This window comes from Triplophysa rosa, linkage group LG24 (assembly GCF_024868665.1).
Source record: "Triplophysa rosa linkage group LG24, Trosa_1v2, whole genome shotgun sequence".
Lineage (NCBI taxonomy): Eukaryota > Metazoa > Chordata > Actinopteri > Cypriniformes > Nemacheilidae > Triplophysa > Triplophysa rosa.
In genome coordinates, this window is record NC_079913.1 from 15,901,543 (window position 1) to 15,925,964 (window position 24,422).

The following is a 24,422-nucleotide window of genomic DNA, read 5'->3' on the forward strand; positions in this document are numbered from 1 at the left end:
TCGGTAGATACTCAAAATCAAATGACTCGGACTCGAGGGCAAAAAAACCTGATCGGGACATCCCTAGTTTACTGTTTGAGTGAAGCTATCTGCAAACAAGCGTCTTCCCGAAGACCCGTCAAAATAAAAGTCCCGTTAAATTGAACACTCAGACAAAAAATACTGTTGTGAACTATAGTATTTGCTTTGAAAACTGAAGTGTCCTTATAGTAAATTGATAAACACTGTATACTATAGTAAAGTTCAAAAACAATACAGTAAGTATTTTACTGCAGTTTACTATAGTAAACACTAAAGTAACCTACAGTAATTTATGTGGATGAATATACCACTATTGTATAGTAAAAAAAGAAAAACACTAATCACACAGGTAATCTAAAAATGATATGGCCCTAATTTATCCATCTGTATGTGACATTAATGCCTTTTGTTAGTTATCTGCCTATTCATAATGAACTACACTTGCATATATATTTTTAATGATGACAACAGACGATTTATACTCCTACAGTTTGGCCTGTGCTATCAAACTTTAAACCTTTCTACCAGTGCTATGTGCAAAAAAATGAACTTACAGCCTTAACACTAATAATAATTACTGCTTGCCTTTGTTTTATAGCAGTCACGGAGAGCAGGCCTGTAACCAAATTCAGCCGGCCAAAGCGGAAACGCAGCTTGTTAAAAATTTTCATTTTTAACAATGAAAATTGTAAAAAGCGTTATATAAATAAAGTTGAGAGTTGAGAGATGAAACACACACAAGCACTGACAGAGAAGTTAACTTAACAGAAGCCAAGAGTCAAGAGCCCAACTAAAGCAAACACTCATCACCATAATGGAAGTTTAATCACTTGCTAATATTGTTTTAGTAAAGTGAACACTATTATAATAAGTTAACTTAAGTAATGATTTTAAGTCAGCAGTACTTAATTATATTTGATCAGTAAGTTCAGACAACAATTATTATTGAGTTCTACAAACTTAAAATTAAAACACTTTACTTTCCTCATTTTTTTCCCTCATTTTTTTTTAAGTAAAGTCAACTTATTACATTTCACAGTTTGACAGAGCAGTTGATGTTACTAATTATTTTAAATTCAGTCTACTCAGAATTTAGTACAATGCCCTTTTATATGTTGGATGAGCTGAACATTTTAAGTTCTCTTTACTCAAATATCAAATGCACATTACTTAACTTTTTTAAGGTAATCGGTTACCTCAAAATGTTTAAGTACACTCAACTTGTCCGGGTTTACAGTGTACATACATTCTATTTCTGTTAGTTGTAATCACTGCGATTGTTATTAAATTTGCAGATTTAATCTTTAATTCTTCTGGTTTGGGGTTAGGACCTGAGCATGAGTCAGAATTGAATCATTCATGCATGTAGTTGAGGACATTGCTAAGCAGTTTTTTGTTTTTTTTTTTGTTCTTTGCTAATTCTTGCTAAATTTTGTTTGTCTTAAAATATGCAGAAGTTCAAGTTCATTTTATTTGTATAGCACCTTTCAACAGCCAGTAGACTGACCAAGGTGCTTCACAGACAAAGCATCGAACATAACACACACACACTAAGAATAGGAATAAAAAATAAAATTAAAACCTAAAAACCTAAAAACCGAGTGTCCATAGTCCATAACCTAAAAAGCTAAGGCAAACAAATGAGATTTTAACCGAGATTTAAAAATAGCCATAGAGGGTGCCAATCTGATCTCTAAGGGGAGAGAGTTCCAGAGACGGGGCCCGGTCACTGCAAACGCGCGCTCCCCTCTTCTTTTTAGCCTTGCCTGGGGAACAACCAGTAGAGCCTGGGCACCTGACCGCAGGCATCTAGTAGGGATGTAACTATGGAGTAGTTAAGCAAGGTAAACTGGGGAAAAATTATTCAAGGATTTGTAAACAAATAGGAGAATCTTAAAGTCAATTCTCTGAAGGACAGGCAGCCAGTGTAAGGCTCTAAGCTTAGGAGTGATGTGCTCAAATTTGTTACATCCGACAAGAAGCCTGCCCGCAGCATTTTGAACAAGCTGCAAGCGAGCTAGCTGTGATTTAGAGATACCACAATAGAGGGAATTGCAGTAATCTAGCCGAGATGTCACAAAAGCATGAACGGCCATTTCTAAGGCTTTAGGGTTAAGGAAGTTTTTGATCTTCGGTAAGAGGCATAGCTGGTGGAAGCTTGAGCCAATAACGGCAGAAGTTCAAGTTCAAGTTCATTTATTTATAGAGCACTTGTTAAACAGCCACACGACTGACCAAAGTGCTGTACATTTCAATTAAGATCTCATACATCTCATTTCAAACTCCAAAAACAGTAATAAAAGCAAAAACAAGTGGAAAAAAACATCCTTAATAGTAGGCCAGATCGAATAAATACGTTTTTAGACGAGATTTAAAAATGAGAAAAGAGGGGGCCACTCTGACCTCTGTTGGCAGATTGTTCCACAGCATAGGGTCAGCTACAGAAAAAGCTCGGTCTCCTCTACATTTAAGTCTGGACTTTGGAACCTTAAGGAGATTCAGGTTGCTGGAACGCAAGTTTCTAATGGGGATGTAGGGATGCAGCAGCTCTGACAAATAACTGGGGGCTTGGTTATGCAGGGACTTATAGACCAATAAGAGGATTTTAAAAACAATTCGGTGTTGGATAGGCAGCCAGTGAAGGGTCTTCATAATAGGGGTGATGTTGTCATATTTTCGACTTTTTGTAATGAATCTCGCAGCAGCATTCTGAACCAGTTGTACACGGGTAATTTGTGACTGAGCAATACCAAAATACAGTGAGTTGCAGTAGTCCAAGCGTGTAGTGATAAACTCATGAACAACTATCTCTAACATAGAAGCGTTTAAGAAGTGTTTGATTTTAGACAGCAGGTGGAGTTGGTAGAAGCTTGAGCCAATTACAGTGGAGATATGCTTGTCGAGTTTTAGTGACTCATCGAAGTGGACACCCAAATTACGCACATGAGAGGATCTAAAAGTTGATAGGCAGCCCAAATCAGGACTGGTGGCCTGAGAGTGAGCAGACGGACTAAAAAGAATCACCTCAGTTTTATCTTCATTTAACGTTAAAAAATTAGAAATCTGTTTGTCAAATTCTAAATGCTGGTCGATGAGGATGCCGAGGTTTCGTACCTGAGATGATCTAATTGAGGAGAAGCAATCTAGCTCTGGACAATTCATCGAATAGTTAACATTTGGGCCGAATACAATGACCTCAGTCTTGTCTGTATTTAAGAAGAGAAAGTTTTGGATCAGCCAGGATTTCACCTCCTCAAAACATTGGAGAAGCGAAGTGATCGCAGTAAGGTTTTTATGGTTAATAGGAAGATAAATTTTGGGTGTCATCCGCATAAAAGTGGAAAGAAACACCATATTTCCGTAAAAATAAACCCAGGGGTAGCATATAAATTGAAAAGAGAGAAGGAGAAAGAATAGAGCCTTGAGGAAGGCCGCAAGTCAGCGGAGCGAGAGAGGAGGAGAAATTACCCATCTTCACCCGAAATTTACGATTCGACAGGTAAGACTTGAACCAAAGTAGGGCCTTGTCTTTAATGCCCACTGACTGATCTAATCTTGAAATTAAGAGAGAGTGGTCAATAGTATCAAATGCCACCGATAAGTCTAAAAGAACTAGGGAGACTGGATTCAATGCATCAGTAGCGAGGTATATATCGTTTAAAACTCTCAACAAAGCCGACTCGGTACTGTGGGCAGTCTTAAAACCAGATTGAAATACCTCGTAGATACAATTGTCAGACAAATAACATTGAAGTTGATTTAACACAGTTTTCTCCAGCACTTTAGAAATAAAAGGCAAAACAGAGATTGGGTGAAAGTTTTTAAAAACAGAAGGGTCAAGTGAAGGCTTCTTAAGTATGGGTGTGACTAACGCCACTTTGAGGTCATTGGGAACAAAGCCCGACTGAAGACACTTATTGATAAGTGACAGTAACCCCGGGCCAATCGAATTCGTAATTAATTTTAGATATCGAGGGTGAATGATATCACTAGGGCAGAAGGATGGTTTGAATCCATCAATCACCTCTCTCAGAACCTCAATGTTAATAGGCTCAAATTCCTTTAGGCAACTGGAGGCGGATAACAGTATTGGCGTGTCAACTAGTGTGGAGGTGGGGGATATGCTTAGTCTTAGACTATAGATTTTGTCTGTAAAATAACTCAGAAGGCCTTCGCAAAGGGCATCAGAAGCACCAGGAATGGTATTATCAACAGGGTTAATGACAGATTGAATGATCGAAAATAAAACCTTAGGTCTAGCATGGTTATTTTCGATTATGTAATAAACAGCTTTTGCAGCTTTAGCTGCAGTTAGATATGTAAACAGAGAGTTTCTAACCAACAGAAGGGAGCTATACAGTTTGTCTTTTTGCCATTTCCGTTCAGCCTTTCTAAAGGATTGTCTTAAAAGACGAGTAGCCGCAGTTTGCCAATGAGCGGATTTGGATTTATGTTTAAGGGGCTTGAAGGGGGCAGTCACATTTGCTACCTCAAGCCAGGCAGAGTATAAAAGGTTAAAATGTTGGTTGGCATCCAGGTCCGGTAATGGATCGTCAAGGTGGAGATGTGAGCAGCGTTCAACAAAGCACGAGTTAAAGATTGCGCTAAATTGAGGGGGGTACGATCGAGCCAGGGTGGGACATGGGTTAGAAGGGTGACGGGGAACTGGGAGCATCAATTTGAATAAAATAGGCTTGTGATCAGAAATCAAAAAGTCGGAGAGCAGAATGTCAGACACATCGAGCCCTAATGAAAGGACCAGATCCAGAGTATGACCCTGGATATGTGTGGGATCTTTAATCCACTGTGATAAATTAAAATCAGTAATTAAATTAAGAAAGTCAAGAGATAGCGAATTTGATGAGCAGGAAACATGGACGTTAAAATCGCCCAACAGTAAAAAATGATCGTACTTAGTGGTGATGTGGCCGATCAGTTCAGTAAAGTGCTGTATAAAGTCCTTATTGGTGTGGGGAGGCTGGTAAACAACTCCCACGCACACCGGGCCACTCCAATCCAGATGAAAAAACTGAGCTTCGAAGCTCTCGAAAGCCGGAATCGAGAGTAATTTGCAGTGTGCCGCTCATGAGTTCTTTACAATTGTCACAAGAAGTGTGCGGACCTCGATGCGAAGAAGTCACAAATTGCAAAAACGTTAATGCCTGCAGAGAATCGTGGTCCTTAACCCTCCTGTTACCATTAAATCTGATAACATCTTTTTCCCACTGGGGTCAATTTGACCCCAGCAATTTAAACCGAATGTGATTTTTTTTACTAAAAGGTTTGTGTCAGGAAATTTATATATTTGTTGAGTCCTTAAATTGACCTTTAAATAAACTGACAACCCCTCACCCCCACTCCCCACCCCTTGTACATCCAAAATACCTATTGCATAACTATGGACAAATTTGCAAATCACCATATAAGACATAGAAAAGATATATTCTGGAGATACCTTTGCTAGGTGGGATGTAATTAAAAATACAAATAATTACAGTGATAATAAGTTAGAATTGATTTAATTTATAGCTATATGCTGTAAATGCATACTTTAAATATCGATGGCTTTAATGCAACGTCATTATTATTATTATTATATATTATTATTATAGCTTACATATTTTGCTCGGGCTGTGACGAAACTCCAATTCAATGTATTTTGTAACAGCGCTTTAACTGCGCCTGCGCGAGCACCTCTGCGCCTCCGCCCAATCCGGCAGGATGATCCCGATCCTACTGTGGGAAAGGATGGATCATGAATATTCATTACGTAAAGGCACGTTCTCCTAGCAGGCGTATGTGATTGGCTGACAGGTAGACGTAAGTAGGCGGGCGCTGGGCTGCTGACGAATCAGTAAATGATATCGAGGAGAAGGCTCGGTTTATGGACGTTTGTCCGATTACGTAACAGCAAACCGAACGAACGTTTCTAAGCAACGTCAAAACGAACTCGTTAATATTCACGAGGTCCTCCGTGGCAATAGTAGGAATCGTGTTTATGAGCAGCAGCACAATCATGAAGCGGGATGGAGGCGACCGGCGGCTCTGCTGTGTAACGTTAGTTGTCTTGTGCTGGTTGCTGTCATTAACCGACTAACGTTACTAGTTATTTTCCTCATTTACACGGCATTGCTGTGAGAGAAGACGCGTTCATGAGGATAATACCGCGTGTTTTTGTGGCCGAGCAGCTGGATTGATGACAGACACGCACAGTCTCGTCGGTACCCGTGAGTACGTTTGACATCAGACAGCCACCTTGCGCTTTGAACCGCGATTTGTGCTTTTATTAAAAGCTTTAATGCGAAATTAAGAGTGTCTTTTCACTATGTTCATGAGGGGTCGATGCATTATTAACGAAGGGGCTTGTATCACGTGGTGTGAATGAAACGCGTCGTCGTTACGTTAACTACGAGACGTTGATGCATTATTCATGAGGAGTTTGTCTCGATCACGTGATGTGCTTCGGTTAACCGTTCGTTCGCGTCATTGTGTTTTTTAAAAGCATGATAACTGTGTGTTCGTGTGTGACACCGCGCGTGTGTACATTAACATTGAAATGTTTATTAGGGATCTCACAATATTATCTATATCGTGTTATCGCAATAGAAAAATTGTCTCAATATTATGGTGGTCACATGACTGTATGAAACGATAGGTCTTCCGGGGCTAACAGAGAGAATGATCGGAAAAATAATAGATGTTACCTTTGTCAAGGTCCATCTGGTGCAACGATGTTATTATATAAAAGGGATTTTTAGGTCATTTGACTCATCTCATACTATAACTCTAAACAACAGTTATGATTGGAGGATAAAGAAAAGAGGATGTTTATATAATTTGTCATCTTAAATGGTGCAATAAATACCGTATCGTGACAGTTATATCGAGGGATTATCGTAGAGTGAGATTTAGATTTTGTTACATCCCTAATGTTTATGTGTCCATCTGTAGTGTAGTGTGTAGTGTCACAATGACGTGCCTTGAGCACAAATGCAGTGCTGGGGAAGCTACTGTGAAACGGTAGTTAAGGTCTTTGCACATACAATCCGAAATTTTCATATACGTTATTTCGTATTCGTCAACCTAAAAATGTGTCACGTACAGAAACCTTGCACACTGAGTACGATGCGTATTTATTAATCCGTTGCGAAAAAAATCGCAAAAAAATACAAAATGGAGTCTTCAAGCAGTGATGACGATTTTGTTGTCCTCTCTCTTCTTAAAAAGAGAAAAATAAAGAGGAAATATTGGGTCCATCCAGTCCTGAGGTTGTGTAACGAGGAAGGAGAGTTCCACCTCCTTATCATGGAACTGCGGGATTATCCTGACTGACCGATTTCAAATTTGTTAAATTTGCTCAGTTTGATGCTTTGCTAGCGATACTGAAGCCACATATTAAAAAGAAGACCACCAATTTCCGTGAACCAATTGATCCTGAACAGAGACTGGCAGTATGTCTAAGGTGAGGACACACACGCGCACACACTCGCACCAAACTGTGGCATCGGACGAGTTTTACATTAGGGACAGTTCACCTAAAAATGAAAATTCTGTCATCATTTAACTCACCCTCAAGTTGTTCCAAATCTGTGAAGACAGAGGAAGTTATTTGGAAGAATGTTTAACCAAATAGTTCTTGGACCCCACTGACTACCATAGTAGGAAAAATTGCAATGTATATGTAAATGTATAAAGCTATTTCTCCGACTATGGTCATCAGGGGGGTCCAAGAACTGTTTGGTTACAAGCATTAAGTTAAACTGGAATAATGCATTGGTAATAATAATTACATCAAACTGGTTATCTTAAATGGTTGTGAATAATCTTTTCAAAGATTTTAAACATGTACAAAAACTATATAAATCACAGAGAACGGTAGGTTGGATCCTGGGAAAACTGCTGATATTAAAGGCATTGAAACTGCCACTGAGCACTGGGGACTCATTTACCACCATCACCAGCAGTTTTAGGTTGGGCATCAGCACTGTAGGGATCAGCTCAAGGACACTTGCATGCCAACTCCAACAGAGGACATCTGGAGACACACGGCGAGGAGGTTCAATGAAAGGTGGAACTTCCCTAATTGTATTGGAGCTCTCGATGGGAAACATGTCAAGATTGAGGCCCCGGCAAACACAGGTTCACTTTTTTTTATTATAAAGGCACCTTCTCAATTGTCCTCCTGGCATTAGTGGATGCTGGTGATTACCGTTTCCTGGCCATCGATGTGGGAAATTATGGTGGGAACAGCGATGGAGGCATATTCGCAGATTCTGCGCTGGGAGGGGCCCTCCATCGTGGCACATCGATTGTTCCACCCCCATTAGAGCTCCCATCTGCACCCGAATTGGGAAAGGTCATGGTTATGTTATCGTGGAAGATGAGGCCTTTCCCATGAAGCCATATCTGCTCCGACCCTACGGTGGAAAGAACCTTGAAGACAAGCGCATCTTCAACCTCCGCCTGTCAAGAGCACGACGGATCTCAGAAAATGCGTTTGGCATTCTGACACAAAGATTCAGGGTTTACAAAAGGCCAATGGAGGTTAACCCTGACCTGGCAGACAGCATCATCAAAGCAACATGCATCTTATGCAACTACCTGGGCCATGAGGTAGTGGGACAAGTCAGCCAGGGTGACAGTTTTGACTTCTCTAAGCACGCATTTCCAGCATTGTCGGAGTTCCAGAGGCCAAGGAGCAACCGCGCGTTTTAAGAGGCTCTCCACATTAGAGACACATTTAGAAAATATTTTGTCTCAGCTGCTGGTGAGGTACCGTGGCAGTGCGACCGTGTGCGCCGTGAACTGTGTGCCCTAGTACGTGGACTAGGGCACACAGTTATTGTATAGACCTCATTTGTGCATAATGTCTGAACTGTGTTCATGTATTGTGTACACTATTACTGTGTGTGTTTTAGGGCTGTCGAATGATTAATCGCATCCAGAATAAAAGTTTGTGTGTACTGTGCATAATAATTTTATATATGATACAAAATAAAAATAATAGTAATAATATATAATGTTTATTTATAATTTCAATGATTGGTAAATATAAATACAAAATTAATATGCACAGTACACAGACATATATTATGTGAACACTAACTTGTATTCTGGATGTGATTAATCGTTTGACAGCCCTTTACACCTTTTTGACACACACACAGTACATAAGCACTGCATGCCCGACTAGACAATGAGGCAGCTCAGACATTATGCTTGTAATGCCTGAATGTGCAACAGTTTGATGCAACAATTTGAAATGCCAATTCAACTCTTGTCTCCATACCTTAAACATACTGCCAGCCCTGTTCAGGATCAGTTTGATTGTGGAAATTGGTGGTCTTCAGATTAAACAGACAAATATATACACAAACACACACAATTTAGTTATTAGCTGTTATATATTGTAAACAAAACCAAATATACAATCAGTTAACATTATTATTGCACTATCATTATCTTATTATTAGATTCAATACAACACGGAACCACAAACTGTTATATGCACACTGTAAAACAACGTTGCATATAATTTATACATTGTTATATTTTGTTCATACAATATGCATTATTTTGGTAATACTTGCATTATTGTAGTTGTTTTATTTATATTACTTTATTTAAGTATTATTATACAATATTTATATGATAAACATATAAAGAAAAGCAACACAAGACCAATGAATGACTCATTTCTTGTTTATTCTGCATTCAAAACAACTTGCTGTCAAGAAAAGCAGTACCTGAATTCATGTAAACAGTACACAGCAAATGTGCCAGTGTTAAATGAACACTGCTGGGTGTCTATATGTGTCCACACTATAGGGTGTTAAAGTAACACTGAAGCAGTGTTGAAGATAATGAGATAATGAAGTGATTCATTAAGAGATGATTGATCATTAATGATGAACACCTGCTGTTAACAAACAGTGTACACACAATCTATATCTATAATTGTGCTTTGCATTTGCTTTCTGCCGATTGCTGAACGACACGATCAGATCAGTCGTTTCATTTGGTCCATCATCTCAGTCTGTGTATTTGTGGATTTAGTGTCAGTACCGCGGTATCAGAGCTATAATTGTGCTATCAGAGCGCGCACGCTACTAGATCTCTTTTTTTAACTTATGGTAACTCGTAGTATTGAGTTCCATATGACTCTGGTTTGTTCAGAACATGAACTATGAGAAACAGAAAGAAAATATTCTGGTAATTATGAGGGCTGTGTATTGGCAAGTGCCTCCCGATATGTTACATATCACGATAGATGGATCACGATACAATATATTGCTGTGTATTTCGTTACGATACACATTTGCGATATATTGAAATACTTTAAATAGAAAATGTAAAAAGTAGAGCTAGAAATACAACATGCTGTGCACCAGCGGGGGTTTTCTGTAAGGATAGCACAGGGGAATAAGGCGGCTCACGCAAGTCACTTGTCTGTTGTGGTGCATTACAGTTAAAACACTGAACATGGGCAGTATAAAACCCCTGCTTCATCCGTGCTGTAAATGTGCTGGTGTCACATCCGAGAAAGCACAAGAAATGTCATTGTTACTTTTCTTAATAAACTGCACTGCAGTAGCCAAGTGACTTGTGTCATGACTTGTGAAGCCTACAAACAGCATTATTTGATATAACTCATTACTCCATGACTTCTTTTGAAAACCAAAGCACACCCACACATCAGCTCTGAGAGCTCCAAGCGTTCTTATATTTTTCGCCATGCTCGCTTCCACTTACGTTTGGCCATATGTATATGACATGATTAAAAAGAAAAAATATCAATAGTAGAGGTATCACTATCGATACACTATTGAAAAAAAATATTGCGATAGTTACTAGTTACTAGTATCGATATTTTTGCACAGCCCTAGCAATTATCTGTTCATTTCATGGACACTTCCATTAAAACAAACAGTTCAGCGCATTGAGAAAATCAATAAAGGAACTTCTGTCACATTACTACAGTACATTTTGTGGTATTTTTACACCTTCCGGACATCAGAATGAAATGAGACCCCGCCACTGACTCTTCTAAACGTTCTTCAGGAGTCACAGAGTAACAGAGGGGAAAACATGAGGATTCATGACTGAGTGGTCTTCAGGTGGTCTTCAGGTGCTGCATGTCAATGGTGACGATTTCTGAGAGATGCTTATTCAGACAGACGTTTGCTGACAATGAACCTCTGGTGTTGTCTCCTGTTTTACACCTTCATGTCTTCACTTGTGTGTCTGTATGTGAACTCATTTTTTTGCAGTTGATTCTTTCATGTTTTGGGGTGAAGCGCCCTTGTAATGCCTCTTCTCGCCCTGTTCACACAGAGATCTATATGAAGCTCTTGAAGACTATGGCCAGTGAACCGCTCGAGGGTTTTCACGAGGTGAACCTGGCGTCACCCACCACCCCGGATCTTCACGGTGTAACAGACCCCGGCCCGCCGAAGCACAATGCCCCGCCCAGCACCCTGTACCGCACACACTCGCTGAGCTCGGGTCAGAGCGTCCCGAACGCACTCCGGGCCGATCAGCTGCCCACCCAGCCCGTGTACTCCTCCCCCCGACACCTCGGCGCTGAAGAGACGCACGATGACAGGTGAGACGTGCTGTGACTGTGTTAGTTCCCCTCCTTGAATCTGATTGGACGAAAGCACTAACACGGAACTAGAACAGCACCGGGAGGCTGTACAGTTTATTTGAGCAGGGACTGTTGCCATCCAATCGTAAGTTGTGATGATGTACATTGATGAGCGGATGCTTCAGTGTGGTCCTCTTTAATGTCGGAGCTTTTCTAGAGGAATAAACGTGAATGTTTATTGTTGTTTCGAGGAATGGTTTTATAATGGGATCAGGTGGTTCAGGCACAGTTTGCAGTCATTTGCATGACGTGTGGTCTGGATTCATGTTCACAGTGGAGTGGATCAGGGGGACGCGGTGGAGCCGTCGGCCGGTGCTGAAGATCATCTGAACGTCATCGCTGACAGTCGGAGTCATCTCAGAAGTAAATCAGTCATGGAGGTGAAGGAGAAGGGCTACGAGAAACTGAAGGAGGAACTCGCCAAAGCACAACTGGTGAGACACCAGCGACTTTCACTACACATCCACCGTTTTCCAGAATCAGGAATCCTCACGGATGTTGTTGACGCGTCTTATTTAAGAGAACAATACAGCTCTGTTTGGTACTATTGGTTATTCTTTAATGAGTTGTTTTTTACTTTAGTTATTTAATATCTCTTTCTATAGAAGGTCTTTCAGGTCTTTCACCCTGAATACTTAGCTCACCTTAGATAAGCCTAACAAACCCTACATAAACACCAAACTAGAATTAACTGACTGTTGTGTTGAGATTTGCTGTGGGTTGAGGGAGCCCTAGTTTTTCTTTTTCCATTTAAATCTTATAAATCAAGGCTGAGACGATTAATCGTGTGATTCTTATGCTCAGTTTCTCAATGAATTACGGTTAAATGCCGCCCCATCTGAAAGCCAGAGGGTGCTCTTGCACAGAAACTCCAAATATGGGCCGCAGAAGAAGAACCATTTACACACGAAATCGCACACTGTGACAGTACATACTGAATTTGAATAAGTATCTAACTATCGGCTGTTAAAACAGTACGTTCTATATAGTATGTGTGGCAGTAGTATGAATACATTTTGGACATACTGCATCCGCCATGTTTTATAGTCATGTGATCCGTATGCTCTTTGACCTTTGACGTATTAACAACAATCTACATTACACTCATTTTCACCTACTACGTGTATATAGTAGTGTTGTCATGATACCAAATTTTTGACTTCGATACAATACCTAAGAAAAGTATTTTGATACCAATACTAAATTGATACCATGCAAAAACAACATACAGGAAGTAATTAAATACACTGCGTTCCAAATTATTATGCAAATTGGATTTAAGTGTCGTTAACATTTAATTTTATATTGTTCAATTAAACTTATGGATGGTATTGTGTCTCAGTGCTCTTTGGATCACTGAAATCAATCTCAGACACCTGTGATAAGTAGTTTGCCAGGTGAGCCCAATTAAAGGAAAACTACTTAAGAAGGACGTTCCACATTATTAAGCAGGCCACAGGTTTCAAGCAATATGGGAAAGAAAAAGGATCTGTCTGCTGCCGAAAAGCGTCAAATAGTGCAATGTCTTGGACAAGGTATGAAAACATTAGATATTTCACGAAAACTTAAGCGAGATCATCGTACTGTGAAGAGATTTGTGGCTGATTCAGAGCACAGAAGGGTTCGTGCAGATAAAGGCAGAATGAGGAAGGTTTCTTCCAGACAAATTCATCGGATTAAGAGAGCAGCTGCAAAAATGCCATTGCAAAGCAGCAAACAGGTATTTGAAGCTGCTGGTGCCTCGGGAGTCCCGAAAACCTCAAGGTGTAGGATCCTCCAGATGCTTGCAGTTGTGCATAAACCTACTATTCGGCCACCCCTAACCAATGCTCACAAGCAGAAACGGTTGCAGTGGGCCCACACATACATGAAGACTAATTTTCAAACAGTCTTGTTTACTGATGAGTGCCGTGCAACCCTGGATGGTCCAGATGGATGGAGTAGTGGATGGTTGGTGGATGGCCACCATGTCCCAACAAGGCTGCGACGTCAGCAAGGAGGTGGCGGAGTCATGTTTTGGGCTGGAATCATGGGGAGACAGCTGGTGGGCCCCTTTAGGGTCCCTGAAGGTGTGAAAATGAACTCTGCAAGGTATGTAGAGTTTCTGACTGAGCACTTTCTTCCATGGTACAAAAAGAAGAACCATGCCTTCCGTAGCAAAATCATCTTCATGCATGACAATGCACCATCTCATGCTGCAAAGAATACCTCTGTGTCATTGGCTGCTATGGGCATAAAAGGAGAGAAACTCATGGTGTGGCCACCATCCTCCCCTGACCTCAACCCTATTGAGAACCTTTGGAGCATCCTCAAGCGAAAGATCTATGATGGTGGGAGGCAGTTAGCATCAAAACAGCAGCTCTGGGAGGCTATTCTGACATCCTGCAAAGAAATTCAATCAGAAACTATCCAAAAACTCACAAGTTCAATGGATGCAAGAATTGTGAAGGTGATATCAAAGAAGGGGTCCTATGTTAACATGTAACTTGCCCTGTTAGGATGTTTTTGATTGAAATAGCTTTTGATTTCAGTAAATATGACCTCCTAATGCTGCAAATTCAACAAATGACCATTTTCAGTTTTTTACAACCTATGAAATGTTTTCAAACTCTGTTGTGCATAATAATTTGGAACAGTGCATTTTGAGTTTTTCATTTTTTAAATAAATACTGTTGTCAGTGGGAGGTTTGTTCAATAAAATTCCAAATGTACCCTAACTGTTGATTACTTGAAAATTATACTGACTGTCATTTGCATCGACAAATTAGGAAAACCAGAGAAAGATATCATTTGCATAATAATTTGGAACGCAGTGTAAATGATGAAACATAAATAACTTAAAATTCTGTTATTTTATTTTTTACTCTTACAACTTACACCGTGTTCCTGCCTTGCTTTTTGAGCATGTCTTCCCCCTTATTTAAAAACAACATGTCACCACACAGACCTACATATGAGTGTCAGGTGTCAATCTATGATACAGCCCTAAACATGTACGTGTCTCAGTGTTTGCTGTCTGCTGAGGTGAAACAAGAAAATAAACTGTTTAAACTTAAATTAATCTACATAAATACTAGCTAAGACCTTAAAGCATGGTTCAATTCATTCACTTCAATACATAAAAATTCATTAAAAACATTACATAATGCATTCTGACATGAACTGACAATAAATCTCTATTTACAGCATTTATTAATTTGTTTATGTAACTTAATACAAATCTAGTTGTTTATTCATATTAGTTCATTGATAAATGTTAACAAATACAACTGTTAATATTTTAAATTGATTGAAGTATTTATTAAATCCGTTGAAATGACCATTAAGATGAATAAATGCTGTAGAAGTATTAGTACCCATTATTAGTTCATGTTAGCTAACTAATGTTTAGAAATGGAACCAGTTGTAAAGCGTTATCAATAATGTTGGCCTGTCACAAAATAAATCCTAAAGCATTATTCAGGCTATTGTTATCATTCACATACGCTACCTGTCACTTTTAAAGTTCTTTAAACGGGTCGGGATGTCTGTTGGTGAAATGCTTTGCCAAGCTGATCATTCGTCTGCACTTTGCCGCACGCTTTAACTCGGCTATAACGCCCCTTTGCGCATCTGCTTCACTGACAAGCCGTGAACAGACAGAAAAGGCACTTATGTTTGCCGCCATGACTTTCATCTCGTCGTCACCCCGAAATCTGCAACGCAAATACGAGGAAAGAAAGTTGTACACGTCCACTGACTGAAGAGAGCGCTGAGAGCACATGCGCGCGCACATCCTCGGGAGGAACGAGTCGTCTCAGGGAGTGATTTGTTCAGTAGCGCATGCGCAACATTCTATGGGTCCTGTACTGGAATTAGTAAATTAACTAATTTCTCTGTCCAAAGCTGTCACGTCACGTGACAAAAGAACGAACGACTCAAACCCGAGGACTCGAGAGGTGAACTAATCAATTCTCTTTACGGCTCAGACTGCATTGGTTAAGCGTACGGGGCTGTCACATGATGAACGAACGACTCAAACCCGAAGACTCGAGAGGTGAACTAATCAATTCTCTTACTGGCTCTGACTGCATTGGTTAAGCGTACGGGGCTGTCACATGATGAACGAACGACTCAAACCCGAAGACTCGAGAGGTGAACTAATCAATTCTCTTACTGGCTCTGACTGCATTGGTTAAGCGTACGGGGCTGTCACGTGATGAACGAACGACTCAAACCCGAAGACTCGAGAGGTGAACTAATCAATTCTCTTTCCGGCTCTGACTGCATTGGTTAAGCGTACGGGGCTGTCACGTGATGAACGAACGAGTCAAACCCGAAGACTCGAGAGGTGAACTAATCAATTCTCTTTCCGGCTCTGACTGCATTGGTTAAGCGTACGGGGCTGTCACGTGATGAACGAACGACTCAAACCCGAAGACTCGAGAGGTGAACTAATCAATTCTCTTTCCGGCTCTGACTGCATTGGTTAAGCGTACGGGGCTGTCACGTGATGAACGAACGACTCAAACCCGAAGACTCGAGAGGTGAACTAATCAATTCTCTTTCCGGCTCTGACTGCATTGGTTAAGCGTACGGGGCTGTCACGTGATGAACGAACGACTCAAACCCGAAGACTCGAGAGGTGAACTAATCAATTCTCTTTCCGGCTCTGACTGCATTGGTTAAGCGTACGGGGCTGTCACGTGATGAACGAACGACTCAAACCCGAAGACTCGAGAGGTGAACTAATCAATTCTCTTTCCGGCTCTGACTGCATTGGTTAAGCGTACGGGGCTGTCACGTGATGAACGAACGACTCAAACCCGAAGACTCGAGAGGTGAACTAATCAATTCTCTTTCCGGCTCTGACTGCATTGGTTAAGCGTACGGGGCTGTCACGTGATGAACGAACGACTCAAACCCGAAGACTCGAGAGGTGAACTAATCAATTCTCTTTCCGGCTCAGACTGCATTGGTTAAGCGTACGGGGCTGTCACGTGATGAACGAACGACTCAAACCTGAAGACTCAGAAGGTGAACTAATCAATTCTCTTTCCGGCTCTGACTGCATTGGTTTAGCTTACGAAGCTGTCACGTCATGAACGAATGAGTCAAACCCGAGGACTTGTCAGATAAGAGGTGTGGTGAGCTAATCATAGACTAAAGACCCAGGTAAACAATGAATTAATCTTTTCTGTTTTTTATAGCATTATAGTTTTGTATTGTTTGTAATGTGATCAACGTTTGCATAAGTAGTAGATGTGTTAGGAAAGTAACGTAACATTTTAATTATATTTTGCTGAAATGAACGATATGACTCAAAAAAAGATTTGTTCATTTTGCGGAACGAGACTCAAAGGTCCGAGTCAGTAAAATGATCCGAACTTCCCATCACTAGTTCAGAGTCAAGCGCCTCTGAGGAAGACCTACAGTACATGAACCCGCTCTGGTTTTACCCGCCCTCCTCACGTGATTGGTCACGTCACATGTCCGTCAGATGATGTCGTGCTGTGTCGACTCTTGTTCTTCTCCTTTAGTTTCACTGAAGACTGTGAGTGGAATGGTTCGCTCAGGGTTTGTTGTAGCAGGAATGAGGTTTCTGTTGGTGTTGAACATGAGTTTTGTGTGAATGTGAGTCAGGTGGTCGTGCACACATTCAGTCTGTCAGCGTGAAGACACAAGAAGCAAATGATGACACTGGTTTGATTTGAAGAGATTTATCCACACCTTCATTCATTCATTGTTTTTGTTGTTGTTGTTGTGTGTTTGACGTCATTGCGTGTGTGTTGGTGAAGGAGCTTAAGTTAAAAGACGAGGAGTGTGAGAGACTTTCTAAAGTGAGAGATCAGCTGGGACGAGAGCTTGAGGAACTCACTGCTAGTCTCTTTCAGGTTTGTCTTCACATTCTTACACACACACAAGCATTTAAAACATCATATATAAAACATTTATAATCTACATGAAAACATCAGGAATCTGACTTTTGCTCAATGTTCTTGTAATAAAATAAATGGATATGATGATTTCTGAAGTGGCCTCTATTTGTCAGGTAGATTGACATGATGTTTAATGTGAGACATAACATCGAGTTATTTTAAGATTATTGTTCCTAACAAGATCACAACTAAAGCGGATCTTTTATCACTAAGTGTATTTTCTAAAGGAATCAACAAAACACATATAGTACAGTACACACGGTGTGTGTGATAGAAATGAATGTGTGTGTGTGTGTGTGTGTTTCATCTTCATTCACTCTCTGAACCTCCGCTGCCCTCACGTCTCATTCATCTCATACTCGTGCTCTTTTATTTCTCTCATGTTTGTTAGTAAACATCTTCTTCTAGCAGTGCTCTCCTGTGGTCTGATGTGGAAGAATCTGATCTTGTATGTGATCTCTTCTTGTGTGGAGGTGTGATCTCATGCGCTGTGCTGTGTGATGATGTGAGGGTGTTTCTCCTCAGGAGGCTCATAAGATGGTTCACGAGGCAAACGTCAAGCAGAGCTCTGCAGAGAAACAGCTGAAGGAGGCGCTGGGGAAGGTGAGGTCACGTCATCACATGACAATAATCAGAGCAGAAACATATCATTGAGTAAAGTGGAATATCACACAGTTCTTGAGGGATGTGCTTCTCTGTAATGTGTGTCTTTCATCGGCTGTAGATCGACGTTCTTCAGGCCGAGGTGGCGGCTCTCAAGACTCTGGTTCTGTCCTCGTCTCCCACCTCGCCGTGTAAAGAGATGCCCCCCGGACCCTTCAAGAAAGGTCACGCTCGTAACAAGAGCACCAGCAGCGCTATGATGGGCAGTCAGCAGGAGACGGGCGTCCCGCCGCATCTTCTGCAGCAGGAGGTGCCTCTCTCTCTCTCTCTCTTTCGCTTCTCCACACCGCACGCACGTGTGCCAGACGTGTGTTTGTGTATTTGGCAGGTGGACTCCTCGCTCTTCATGGAGTTCAGAACGTGGAAGGAAGAGCCCACTTTGGAGAAAAGCTGCTGTTTTCTGGAGCGGATCTACAGAGAAGATATTTATCCATGTTTGAGCTTCTCCAAGAGCGAGGTACAGTGAGAGAACAGCGTTTCTACATCCCACAAAACCTCTTATTCCATCAAATATTCATTCGTCTGAATTCTTAAATACGTGTCAATATTGTGCGGTTTACCGAGGGTATACGTTATAGTATAGCAATCGCTATAGAAACTCTTTTATTCCTACCGCTGTAAGGCTTTTAGATTTGTCAGATGTTAGAATGTTGTTGATTTTTTTGTATGTTTACAAACTCCATGCTGCTTCAAAAAATCGCTCTTTGGGATTATAATCAACTTTGAACCTTGAAACATGGATGTGTTTCTTGGCAGGACTCATCTTTTTTTGGTATTTTCCTTCAACGTAATATGACAGCTGTTGTTGGAAATTGTTCATGTTTGTAATTAATCTGCTTTTTGAATTTCGTTTTGTTTCAAATGTGGCCTGTAGTTGTTGCTGTTCAGGTAATTGAGCGCTAAACTCCGCCCCTGGATTATTGTTGCTAAAACGTGTCGAGGAATCCAAAAGTAGCTCCATTAACACTTGACATTTAGCACACACACATTTTTTTGTTTTTCAGTTTTATTCCATATTTGTTTATCTCAAACTTGTGCACGTTATGATTGACGGAGATCTCAAAATCTTCAGATGTTGTGTTGCTGAAATCACAATGCGATCTCGGTGAACATCATCACAACACCATGTGTCCGTGTCATACAGTGCCAAGTCTTTTCTAAAAGAGAGATTCCTTCCCATGATTGTGGTTCAGTCGTATTGTGTGTTTTGTGTAGCTGGGCTCTGCCATTCTGTCGGCGGTGGAGCAGAACTTACTGAGCGTTGAGCCGGTGGGATTTCAGCCTCTGCCGGTGGTCAAAGCGTCTGCCGTCGAGTGCGGAGGACCCAAGTGAGTCACTGCCGCATGCATACATGTTTATTAATGCCTCACTTTTCTTATAACTCGTGTCTTTACGTCTGTAAATATGATTATAATATGAATATCTTCCACTGGATTTGTGTGTTCTAGCAGCATATGTTATGTGTGTGTGTGTGATGATGTGAAGTCTTGTGTGTTGTAGGAAATGTGCTCTGTGTGGCCAGAGCAAAAGCTGTAAACACCGGATCAAGTTCAGTGACTCCAGTAACTATTATTACGTCTCTCCGTTCTGTCGATACCGGGTGAGCACAACAATGACGTGTAGACACAGTAGATACACTTCAGGAGTTATTGAGTTGTAAATACACACGCCCTTCAGTATATATACCTGCATGAAAGACACGGTTAAAAATGAAAAGAGACGTGGGCAGCTGCATATGTGTGATGCTTTTCATCTGTGTTTGTGTAGATCACTTCTGTCTGTAACTTCTTCACCTACATTCGATATATTGTTCAAGGACTGGTGAAACAGCAGGATGGTAAGAGAACAGCTCATCATCTAGCACTTCTGTATGTTTCTTCCTGTCTTACAGTTGTGCTCAAAAGTTTACACACCCCTTGCAGAATCTGTAAAAAGCTGAAACTTTTGGAAAAAATAAGAGGATTTTTGAAAATAAAGGTTTATTTTTAATTTAGTCCTGCCCTGAGCAAGTTATTTCACTAAAGAAATGTTAACATAAAGTTCACACTAAAGAATTAACATTTCTTTAGTGAAATAACTTCGCTCAGGGCAGGACTAAATTAAAAATAAACCTTTATTTTCAAAAATCCTCTTATTTTTCCAAAAGTTTCAGCTTTTTACAGATTCTGCAAGGGGTGTGTAAACTTTTGAGCACAACTGTATATATTTGATACTACAAACATTCATTTTGTTAGATATACAGTAGTGGTATACAATATACTGTATATACGCGATAGTCAATAACTGTGTTTATGTGTTGTGTCGTGACTTTTTTTGGCCAAACCTACTTAAAAGGGATATTTGCGGCGAGATTTCCCCATGTTTTACTCCCCCCTCAAGGCATCCTAACTGAGTATGACTTCCTTCTTGAAGAATAATCCGAGTTATAATACCACGTATCGTTTTACTTCCAAGTGCAGACACCGACTCGACTTTCACCCCAACATTTACATGAGATTGTTTCTCTCAACAACAACATTGTAAACAATATAAACATGATCATATACCGACTTATTTTATTTTATAGCATTATGTGCAATATGCTTTATTAACAGGTTTTTCATTCGATCTGCTTGAGTTTATTCCGAAATGCTTACAAAATCTAAATGATAAAATACGTTATTCAAACTTTGTTTAAAAAAAATGATAAACTTATTTTAAACCTCTTTTAAAGTTCACTTTTGTACTTGTGCACTTTTGTACATCATATTAATGAAACATTATTATACCGTGCCTTTTGTATTCAATTAGGCTATGTTGCAAAAATACTGGCTCATTTTAACTTTGCAGCATTCCGTTATATTTTTTCATTAAGGCTCTGTACATTTGCACTGAACAAGCCTGAACAATTTGCCTTTATTTGTTTTCATGTGACATTTTATATGTAGCTTATATTTAGCGTAAGCTGGTTGGGCTATAGCCTAACTTGCATTCTTGTGCCACAATGCTCTTCGTTGTTCTGCATTTACCAATAAAAAATATTAATAAAAAGTTTGTTTTAAAACTGATGTATTTGCAAAAAGCAACAATAAATGCTACAGTATAATAACCAAAAAGGAGAGATTATTGAGACCTATTTGGCACTAAATGAAGGAAGGCAGTAATAATAACAAATTGCACTATTTTGCCACCTGAAAACACCTCAAGGAAATATCCTTCAGCGTGATCAGCCCAATTTTCACAAAAAAAAGCACATCACATCATTACATTGCAGTATATTACGTCAGGTGTCTTGACGGGATCTTCACGGGATGTGTGTGAACGCATGCACAGATTCCAGAAAATCACTGGCAGTGTGAATGAATAAAATCTAACGATCCCTGGACAAATTCCTGGACACATTTTCCGTGTATTTTCCAGGATCGCTGTATAAAAAGGGCTATATTCAGTTAGGATGCCTTGAGGGTGAGTGAAACATGGGGAAATTTAGATTCTTGCCTGAAATATCCCTTTAAATTCGTATTCATACAGTTCATAAGTCAAACACAACACAGATACAATATCTTTTATACATCTTTAATAGTTTATAATAATGATGCAATATCCCTGGTTTTCCAAAGTTGGACATTACTTCTGTCCACGGATTACACACCTCTCCTTTGTATTAACAGTGACAGGAGACACTGATGTGCTTTTAATCATGTCGATCTACATGAGATGATGTTTGTTGTCTTGTTGTGGTTTTCGTCTGTAACACGTGTGAGATGTGTTGTGTTTTATCAAGCAGAGCAGATGTTCTGGGAGGTCATACAGCTTCGTAAGGAGATGTCCAACGCCAAGCTGGGTTACTTCAGAGATGAGCTGTAAATTCAGAACTTCCACTCGATACGCTGAAGATCATCCCCTGAACGTTCACACGATCATTTCCTGAACATCCACTCGATACACTGAAGATCATCTCCTGAACATCCACTCGATACACTGAAGATCATCTCCTGAACATCCACTCGATACACTGAAGATCATCTCCTGAACATCCACTCGATACACTGAAGATCATCTCCTGAACATCCACTCCATACACTGAAGATCATCTCCTGAACATCCACTCGATACACTGAAGATCATCTCCTGAACATCCACTCCATACACTGAAGATCATCTCCTGAACATCCACTCGATACACTGAAGATCATCTCCTGAACATCCACTCCATACACTGAAGATCATCTCCTGAACATCCACTCGATACACTGAAGATCATCTCCTGAACATCCACTCCATACACTGAAGATCATCTCCTGAACATCCACTCGATACACTGAAGATCATCTCCTGAACATCCACTCCATACACTGAAGATCATCTCCTGAACATCCACTCGATACACTGAAGATCATCTCCTGAACATCCACTCCATACACTGAAGATCATCTCCTGAACATCCACTCGATACACTGAAGATCATCTCCTGAACATCCACTCCATACACTGAAGATCATCTCCTGAACATCCACTCGATACACTGAAGATCATCTCCTGAACATCCACTCCATACACTGAAGATCATCTCCTGAACATCCACTCGATACACTGAAGATCATCTCCTGAACATCCACTCCATACACTGAAGATCATCTCCTGAACATCCACTCGATACACTGAAGATCATCTCCTGAACATCCACTCCATACACTGAAGATCATCTCCTGAACATCCACTCGATACACTGAAGATCATCTCCTGAACATCCACTCCATACACTGAAGATCATCTCCTGAACATCCACTCGATACACTGAAGATCATCTCCTGAACATCCACTCGATACACTGAAGATCATCTCCTGAACATCAACTCGATACACTGAAGATCATCTCCTGAACATCCACTCGATACACTGAAGATCATCTCCTGAACATCCACTCGATACACTGAAGATCATCTCCTGAACATCCACTCGATACACTGAAGATCATCTCCTGAACATCCACTCGATACACTGAAGATCATCTCCTGAACATCCACTCCATACACTGAAGATCATCTCCTGAACATCCACTCGATACGCTGAAGATCATCTCCTGAATGTCAAATTCATTCAAACAGAGGATGCGTTGACACCTGTAGCAGAAGATTGATTTCAAAAGCCGAATCCTTCCTGACATCTGAAGAAATTGAGAAATTAAGCTTTGAAACTCTTTTAGTTTTAAATCTTGTAGCGTGTTGTGTTGTTGTGTCTGTATATCTGGAATGTTCTGTGTGTGTGTGTGTGCGTGCGTGTGTGTGTGTGTGTGTGTGTGTGTGTGCGTGTGTGTGTTCATGAATCTCATCCGATGTATAACCCCTGTTTTAATTTGAGTGCCTTTCTGAAATAAAAATGTTCTTCACCTGAAGATGAGGATTACACTTTTTGCAGCTCTCTTCTGTTTCAGAATGACTTTAAATAGCACAGATGTTGTGTGTCACATCCTAAAGATGCTCAGTTGAGTTCAGTTCAGTCTATGCACTAATGATTTCTTCATCATTACCGTGTTTGAACAGAAAACAACACAACACTGTCAAAGTGTCTTCATGAAATCAAAGTTGACTCGGTTTACTTTACTAGCTCACATTCATCTTGTGGTAAATTCATTGGTGCAAATCAATCCACCCAAAATGGTTTGGTCTTTGTAAACAGAGTGCTGATTGGGCTCAGTTTTGAATCAAACACCAGCTGTTATCCATGAGTTAATCTATAATACAGCACAATGTTCTGAATATAGAGGGATTTTCTGTATTGATGTTTTTTTCTTACAGCTGTATTTAGAAATGAATGGATATAAAATGAATGGACTGTCCTGGCAGAAACTTGCTAATACCCTTTCTGTTCTTTTATTTGTGTATTTATTTATATTTATGAATTGATGTTATAAACACATGACCGCAGTCTTTGTTTCTGTGAGAAAAGCAGAAACTGGAGGCGTCTGGTTTTAAAGGGACAGTTTACCCAAATAAATAAATCATGTCATCATTTACTCACCTCCGAGTTGTTCCAAAACTATAACTAATGTCTTTGTTCTGATCAACACAGAGAAAGATATTTGAAAGAATGCTTCTAACCAGACAGATTTGGAACATCTTGAGGGTGAGTGATGACAGAAGCTTTTACTTTTGGGTGAACTGTCCCTTTAACATTTCTCAATTCATTGTAAA

General features: G+C 40.3%; 1 protein-coding gene across 8 annotated transcripts; it reads left to right on the top strand.

The window, feature by feature from the left end:
- Positions 1 to 5,986: 5,986 nt before the first annotated feature.
- On the top strand, positions 5,987 to 22,319 carry rab3ip (RAB3A interacting protein (rabin3)). 8 transcript variants are annotated; one of them, XM_057323563.1, is made up of 12 exons: positions 5,987 to 6,252; positions 11,083 to 11,267; positions 11,356 to 11,626; positions 11,943 to 12,102; positions 17,446 to 17,541; positions 18,112 to 18,189; positions 18,311 to 18,499; positions 18,578 to 18,706; positions 19,465 to 19,577; positions 19,735 to 19,849; positions 20,017 to 20,086; positions 22,013 to 22,319. In XM_057323563.1, exons 3-12 carry the CDS (start codon positions 11,364 to 11,366, stop codon positions 22,093 to 22,095), a joined length of 1,296 nt encoding a protein of 431 aa, XP_057179546.1. In that variant the 5' UTR covers positions 5,987 to 6,252; positions 11,083 to 11,267; positions 11,356 to 11,363; the 3' UTR covers positions 22,096 to 22,319. The 8 variants fall into 8 exon arrangements, with proteins under 8 accessions (XP_057179546.1, XP_057179544.1, XP_057179545.1 ...); XM_057323561.1 differs by having other exon boundaries at positions 5,987 to 6,248; XM_057323562.1 differs by lacking the exon at positions 11,083 to 11,267.
- Positions 22,320 to 24,422: the final 2,103 nt, after the last annotated feature.

Coding starts and splice junctions, on each gene's coding strand:
- rab3ip (XM_057323556.1), top strand. CDS start 6,218: ATGACAGACACGCACAGTCTCGTCGGTACCC. Junction 12,103..17,445: donor AACTCGCCAAAGCACAACTG/GTGAGACACCAG, acceptor GTGTTGGTGAAG/GAGCTTAAGTTAAAAGACGA. Junction 19,578..19,734: donor GTCGAGTGCGGAGGACCCAA/GTGAGTCACTGC, acceptor GATGATGTGAAG/TCTTGTGTGTTGTAGGAAAT.